This window comes from Oncorhynchus mykiss, chromosome 18 (genome assembly GCF_057628025.1).
Source record: "Oncorhynchus mykiss isolate SJ-2025 chromosome 18, ASM5762802v1, whole genome shotgun sequence".
Lineage (NCBI taxonomy): Eukaryota > Metazoa > Chordata > Actinopteri > Salmoniformes > Salmonidae > Oncorhynchus > Oncorhynchus mykiss.
This window is the reverse complement of record NC_143039.1, coordinates 22,890,769-22,898,145: the sequence shown is the minus strand read 5'-3', so window position 1 is coordinate 22,898,145 and position 7,377 is coordinate 22,890,769. Positions and strand designations below refer to the sequence as shown.

The 7,377-nt window shown below is 46.7% G+C and overlaps 1 protein-coding gene across 12 annotated transcripts in view; it reads right to left on the bottom strand.

Moving 5' to 3' along the window:
* Window positions 1-789: 789 nt before the first annotated feature.
* Window positions 790-7,377, bottom strand: part of LOC110496998 (striated muscle preferentially expressed protein kinase) — a 60,980-nt gene continuing 54,392 nt past the window's right edge. For 11 of the 12 annotated variants that reach the window (XM_036951933.2, XM_090207831.1, XM_036951931.2 and 8 more), the window contains 8 exons: window positions 6,076-6,198; window positions 5,099-5,263; window positions 4,247-4,928; window positions 3,817-4,056; window positions 3,467-3,690; window positions 3,245-3,320; window positions 2,984-3,133; window positions 790-2,353 (listed from right to left, as the gene is read on the bottom strand). In XM_036951933.2, coding sequence (XP_036807828.2) covers window positions 2,125-2,353; window positions 2,984-3,133; window positions 3,245-3,320; window positions 3,467-3,690; window positions 3,817-4,056; window positions 4,247-4,928; window positions 5,099-5,263; window positions 6,076-6,198 — 1,889 coding nt within the window. In that variant the 3' untranslated portion in view covers window positions 790-2,124. The remainder of the gene's footprint in view (window positions 2,354-2,983; window positions 3,134-3,244; window positions 3,321-3,466; window positions 3,691-3,816; window positions 4,057-4,246; window positions 4,929-5,098; window positions 5,264-6,075; window positions 6,199-7,377) is intronic. The other variant, XR_016488316.1, reaches the window with a different exon arrangement.

Genomic DNA, 7,377 nt, shown 5'->3' with positions numbered 1-7,377 from the left:
TACTAGTGGGAAACTAGACTATCATCCCTGTGCTCCGAGTTTCCCACTTGCACTTCTCTGACCTAGTTTGTCAACAAAAAAGACAGCAAGCATCTTCAGTAATTGTTATTTATGGTAAGAACAAAATACAAATTGTTAATACAAAATTGATTCTGTTAATCTATTATAGTATAAAAAGTGAAAGCAGCTCTGGCATACTTGTATGCCATACAAGTATTTACAACTTCACAACTGATAATTACCACCTTCCCACTTGCTTATGAACGCATCATAAGTAACAAGGAAACAAAGATACATTTTCAAAATGGAACTTGAAACCTTTTAACGACAGAGAAGAAGCTGTCCACAAGCTGTTAACAGGTTTAAAGCACTACGCTGCATTCTACTTCTACCTCGACAACAATCCTCTTCGCTGACTTGGGGACTTTTATTTTCGTCATAGCCTTCACCTTTAATTACCTTTGTAGCTTGATTGACAGAAAGTATTTAATACTTCATGCAAATAAATGTAATATTATATTCTCCTCTCTCGAACACTTGACATTATATTCGCCCTGCGAATGTTTACAATTTACAGTAGTAGAGTACATCAGTTGCTTTGCTTAGCCTACTGTATGTACTCTGTAGAACTTTTTATATTCTCAAAGGAACGCCCAGTTAGGGAACCCTTGAAACTGGCTAACGAGGGGAAAAGGATAGGGAGTGTCGTTCAAGTGCAAGCGCTGTCGGGACAACCGCGTTTAGTTCAATAGGAGTCCAATTTAAAGGGAAGAATAATGAAAATGTGTGTTTTGCAATTGTATCAATAGTTTATTACAGACTATTTCATAAAAACATTTTCAACGTTTCCACATTATAAACACTGCAAATTAAAACATGTACAAATCTTCAACCATCCAAATTCTTACAAAAAAAGAAATACTGTATGTATGATGAAAAGTAATACATGAGAGTCTGTACACCAAAAATTACTTTCTGTATATTTTTTCTTCATGGCACCTATGTCCATTTTGTACAGTAGGCCTAATGGTAGACAAAAGTGCCCCAAAATTGTATGATATGAATAGTTCAATAAATTAACAGAACACATATTGCGCGTCATCTGCAAGTAAGCCATTAACATGGACAACACATTTACATGATAAAGTTTGTAAATTGACCCATTTTAGGCTAAATTGACTCACTAACAGACTGCTGGTCAAGGTAAGAGCAACCTGTCCAATCAACAGAACATACTGTAGAATGCTAGTCCAGCCATTGGCGCAGTGATGACCTATTGTTCAACTTGAGCATCAACCACAGGACACCTGGTTGTGCCACTAAGATACTCTACTATATTCACAGGTTTGTTATCTGTGTCTAGGAACAGTATAATCACAATGGTGAGCAATAGTTTTGCACTGTTTTCATTGTATTTAGAAAATCACCCAAAAGAAGAAAAAAAAAGCACACATGCAAATAAATTAACACGAAAAAGGTCAACAGGTCACATACTATTTCATGAACAAAAACGTTTTTATTTTTGGTTTTGCGTTTTTGAAATGTGTAAATAAATGCAACATAAGTTAGCAGCATAAATGATGGTACATTCACATAATCACCACCAAATATCAGGATGCAGAAATAAGGCTGTGCTCTAAAATCAAACTGACAAATATGTGCGTTCCAGGTTAATTGTATTGAATTCATTTTCCAAACCAAATGTCCTGTTTTATATATTTAAAAGTTCTACACACATTGCGATAGCAAGCTCGGAGTAGTACTAGCAGACAGTAGACCTGAAACAGAAACAAATCAAGCCAGGTCCAAAAAGAAACGATAATTCAATATTTTGATACCCTGGTATCCAACAATCCAACAACTGGATTCAAATCTCAGTTAATGAACTGTCCAAGATTCATTCTGTTAGGTCTCAGTAGAATGAGACTCCATGCAGTCTGTGGGCTGGTGCAATGCTCATGGCTCTAATCTCCACTCCCATAACTTACTCAGGCACGGCCTCCCTCAGTGGAGGATGAGGACTCAGAGTCCTCCCTCTATCATGGAGCCCACTGTTGTGCACCACACATCCCCCATACCTCCACCCTCTGGTGGCTAGTTAACACTGACATAAGTCATATGCCTTCACTTAGGTAGGTTTGGTGCGGTCGATGTGGTTGAAGAAGCTGAGCTGGAGTAGGAGCGTAGGAGGACCCTGTGTTTGGTGGCGACCTCGGTACGACGTCGATGGTGCTCCCCCAGGAACTCCTTCAGCTTGGTGGTGGTGAAGGTGAGCGTCTGTCTCCTCAGCTTCATCAGGTACGAGTCCTGCAGCCATGCATGGGTGAAACAGTCCTTGGTGCTTGGACGGGCCCTGCGTTGCAATAAAACACATTGTCCAATCAGGGATCAGAACACAGGAGTCCTGTACTGATCTAGGATCATGACACCACTTTTTTTTTTAGTTTTACCCCTTTTTCGTGGTATCCAATTGGTAATTAGGCTTTTCTCATCGCTGCAACTCCCGTACGTACTCGGGAGAGGCAAAGGTCGAGAACCATGTGTCCTCTAAAACACAACCCAGCCAAGCCGTACTGCTTCTTGACACAATGCCCGCTTAATCCGCAAGCCAGCCGCACCAATGTGTCGGAAGAAACACCGAACACCTGGCAACCGTGTCAGCGTGCACTGCGCCCGCCCCGCCACAGGAGTCACTAGAGCGTGATGGGACAAAAACATCCCTGTCGGCCAAACCCTCCCCTAACCTGGACGACGCTGGGCGAATTGTACGCCACCCCATGGGTCTCCCGGTCGCGGCCGGCTGCAACAGAGCCTGAACTCGAACCAGGATATCTACTGGCAGTGGCCTTAGACCACTGCGCCACTCGGGAGGCTATGACCCCACTTTCCATGTAATCTTATTCATTATGATCTAAAAGGCAAAAATGACGATCACTGGTTTGTTAAATAAGATAATGATGTAGCTACTCTTTGAAGCGCTCACCAGGCATAGCTACTCAGCATCTTCTTGAGGAACATCGAGGCACTTTGGGACACGTTGGGGTAGAGCTTGGTCGGGTCAAACTTGGCAATCTGGATTTTGGTCTCAGTCTGCTGTGGGTCTTTGTCCTGAAAGGGCAGCCTACCGCTAAGCCTGAGCAAAAGTATCATAGACAATGAGAGTTCTGAGAGAAAAAAAATTAATCGCACAACTTCACAGACTTATGACAATAGTGACTATGAAATGAGTACGTTGTATATTTACATGACGTAGGTTAGAACCCCCAGGCTCCAGATGTCAGCTGGAGGGCCGACCACATCACCTTTCACCATCTCCGGAGCTTTTCACACCAGCATAGAAGGAGCAGAGAGAGAGTTCAGAGGAAAGTAGTGATCAAGGTGATGATAACAGCTTATTACCCAAGATGTACTTGGCGTGTACCAGTTCCAGATACCAGTGGGAAATTCAATAGTGTTACCAACTCACACATATACTCCAGTGTGCCCAGGCCGCTGTTGTATTGTTTGAGGGAGAGAGGATTGAAGTTCTGCGCGCTGCCAAAGTCTACGATCTTAATGACATTGAGGTTGGTGACCATGACGTTGTCAGGCTTGATGTCTAGATGGAGGACGCGTCTGTTGTGGAGGTACTCCAAACCCTGAAGGAGCTGAACCAGGTAACACACCACGTCATCCTCCGAGTAACGGAACCTTAGCAGGAAAATAGATTTATTCCACGGATATGTTGTAGAGCACAGCTGAGAGCAGTGTGCAAGTCTGTGTATGTGTGTGTGTGTGTGTACGTGTGTGTGTGTGTGAGCATCATGCTCCACACACCTGTCTATAAGGCTGTGGAGCAGCTCCTTGCCAGTGCAGTACTCAGCCACCAGTACCAGGTAACGTGGGGTGACGTAGGCCTCGTGGAGGGTCATGATCTTGTCGTTGTGGAGAGACTTGAGGATCTCATACTCCTGCAGGATGGACTTCTTAGTCTCCTGGTCGTACGGAACGATCTTAGCCATGAAGACGTGTCCTGTGGCATTCTCTCGACACTCCCGGACCACACCGAACCGCCCTCTGGCCAGACAGAGACAATACGGCGGTTTAATCACTCAATAAAGTGTGGTTAAACATGAAGCCAGTTTCCCTGACTGAAATGAACCATATAAGTAGTAGTAGTAGTAGGAGTAATAGCAATACTGTGTGGTGTAATAGTGTACTACTGTAGCTGTAGAAATATTGACCACATCTCTAACATCTCAGTCACCTGGCTTTCTCATCCAGGAAGGTGTAGGGCTTCTGTGGGACTCCCTGTCGTAGAGCTGTCTCACCCGGCTTGAGTGTGGTGCGGTCCCTGGGGGTCCCTCGAATAGGGGTGCCCCGCCCCTCCCCTATTGGGCTCAGACTGCTGACCTGGAGCACTTGGGGGGAGAAGGAGGGGGCTTGGAGGGGGCTGGGGGCCATACGGGCAGTGGCGTAGGTAGGAACGGATGCCATGACGGGCTTGGTGGGGGTGGAAGGAGGTGTAACGAGGGGGAGAGGGGGAGAGATGGGCGGGGTTTGGGTCATGGGTGGGACCACATTGACAGGACTCTGGGGTTTGGGGAGGACGAAGGGAGGAGGTTTGACTGCAGGCGGGGAGGGGAGAGTTGGAGGGGTGGTAGGGGTGACCGTCAGGGGTTCAGTTGGAGGGGTTGTGATGGCAGGGCTGGCGGGGGCCGAAGGTGTAGAGGGAGAGAGAGCTGCGGTGGGAGCAGGGAAGGTTAGAGACGTCTGTGTAAGGGAGGGTGAAGAGGGAGAGACAGTGGACACCGTTTTACCAGGAGGTTGCATTACTGCTGGTTTGACCTTTGGGATAACAGTCACTAAGGTGGTAGCTGCTGGGGCAGGGTGGGAGGGAGGTGAGGAGATTGTCTTCACAATGGCCACCGCTGGAGAGGACACGCCTACTGCAAAGCAAACACATCTCTCTTCAATATCATATTATCATAACCATTCTGTGAAACAAATTTGCAACAACACAGAAAAAACGGCAGAACTTTCTTTACCACCTCTTTTGAACCAATTTAACACAATTTACAGAATTTGAACCCCCTGTCCAAAAGGTGTGTTTCAGCACCTGTTGAGTCCAGGCTGACTTTGTCCGATGTGCTGCTGTAGGGTCCCTGTCCTGCCTTGTTGACGCAGGCCACTCTGAACCTAAAGGCGCCCCCTGGTGGCAGGTCTGTGACGTTGTAGTAACAGTCAGCCACTCCAGTCGCTATGATCAGCCAGTTGGCATCACCTGAAAGGAGAAAGAAAAGAATGCTTCATTTATATGATTGCCAATTGCGTTATGTTATATCAATATGGTCAAATAGCCAAATTATATGAGTCACTTTGACTTTACGCACCACTGTCATTTGTTGCAGTACTTATAATTCACACAAGGTGGAGATAGTGTTTCATGTTGATGGTGAAACAGACGAAGGTTATGTTTACAATATCAGCTGTACACTAAGGTGGTATGGAGCCATAATTATCTGTCATAGTCACAACTCATACAGAGGAATAACACAATAACACAATAACATTCACATGGTAATGAGGAGATAGTGGGGCACAATCCAATGAACAAACGCAGACAACAATCATCCAAAGCCCAGCCTGGCAGTAGCTGTGTGGTAATACAAGGTATGAAGCCATCCAATTCAATCAGTCCTGAAATCATATTAACATTCATGTCATTCCCACTTTGATACAATCCTAACAATGTAGGCTCTACGAGGATTCACCGTATTATGAGACCATAATGACTTATAAAGCGTGATGAAATAGGGCTCATTAGCAGTCTATGTGGCCAGTTTGTACTGTGACTATTTGCCCAGTGTTTGAGTTATTCACTGCACAGTAGTGTTTAAAGTGACAGCCAAAGGTGTTTCCTACCCAACCGTCAATAAGGGTAATATATTTGGGTGAAGTGGGCTGTAAAATAAATCAAACATTAATATTTGCTTGAGTTCATGGAGATGACTAGCCTGGAATCCAAATTGATATTCTCAGTGTCAATCGTGACATCAGTTTGGACTCCATGCTAGGAGATGAATGTCAACCCACCTTCTGTCTTCCTCTCCAGAGAGTAGCTACAAGGGGGCTTGGTGTCGGCTGGTTTCCATAGCACCAGGGCTGTGTTGTTGTACGTCTGGGGAACCTCTGGTGTGCCTGGCCTTTTGGGGACACCTGGAAGGTGTGACAAGGGGGAGGAGGGTTGGGTGGAGGGGAGGATTAAGGTAGGGTGGAGGGGAGATGAAGGTGGGGTGGAGGGGAATTGAAGGTGGAGTGGAGGGGAGAAGAAGGTAGGGTGGAGGGAAGATGAAAGTGGGTTGGAGAGGAGATGAAGGTGGGTGTAGGGGAGAAGAAAGTGGGAGTGAGGGGAGATGAAGGTGGGTGGAGGGGAGAAGGAGGTGGGATGGAGGGGAGATGAAGATGGGGTGGAGGGGAGATGAAAGTGGGGTAGAGGGGAGATGAAGGTGGGGTAGAGGGGAGATGAAAGTGGGGTAGAGGGGAGATGAAGGTGGGGTGGAGGGGAGATGAAGGTGGGATGGAGGGGAGATGAAGGTGGGGTGGAGGGGAGATGAAGGTGGGATGGAGGGGAGATGAAGGTGGGGTGGAGGGGAGATGAAGGTGGGATGGAGGGGAGATGAAGGTGGGGTGGAGGGGAGATGAAGTGGGATGGAGGGGAGATAAAGGTGGGGTGGAGGGGAGATAAAGGTGGGGTGGAGGGGAGAAGGAGGTGGGATGGAGGGGAGATGAAGGTGGGGTGGAGGGGAGATGAAGGAAGGGTGGAGGGGAGATGAAAGTGGGGTAGAGGGGAGATGAAGGTGGGGTGGAGGGGAGATGAAGGTGGGATGGAGGGGAGATGGGGTGTAAGGGAGGATGAAGGTGGGATGGATCGGAGATGAAGGTGGGTGGAGGGGAGATGAAGGTAGGGTGGTGGAGAGATGAAGGTGGGTAGAGGGGAGATGAAGGTAGGGTGGAGGGAGATGAAGTGTTAGGAGCAATAGAGAGTTAGAGGGAGATGTTGGGTTTGGTGGAGGGGGAAGTTTGAGTAAAAAACAACAACGTTTTATTGTGGGGTGTCGCAGAGTGGAAGGATGGAGATAGCCGATGGAAAGAGGAGAAACCACCCAGGACAGAGTAATGGGTTTTTAGCAAAAAAAAATATGCAAACCATACATGGCACTAATAGCTTTTCACCCTGATATGATGATGCATTTTAATGAAGGCTGCCCACCACTGAGACTGATCGAGCCAAGGCCTCAGACCTCAGACAAGATGAGCAGTCTGGGGAATCTCTCAGCCAACAGATTGATGACAAATGGAGACAGGTAGCATCAGCAGACGGTATTAGTAATGCAG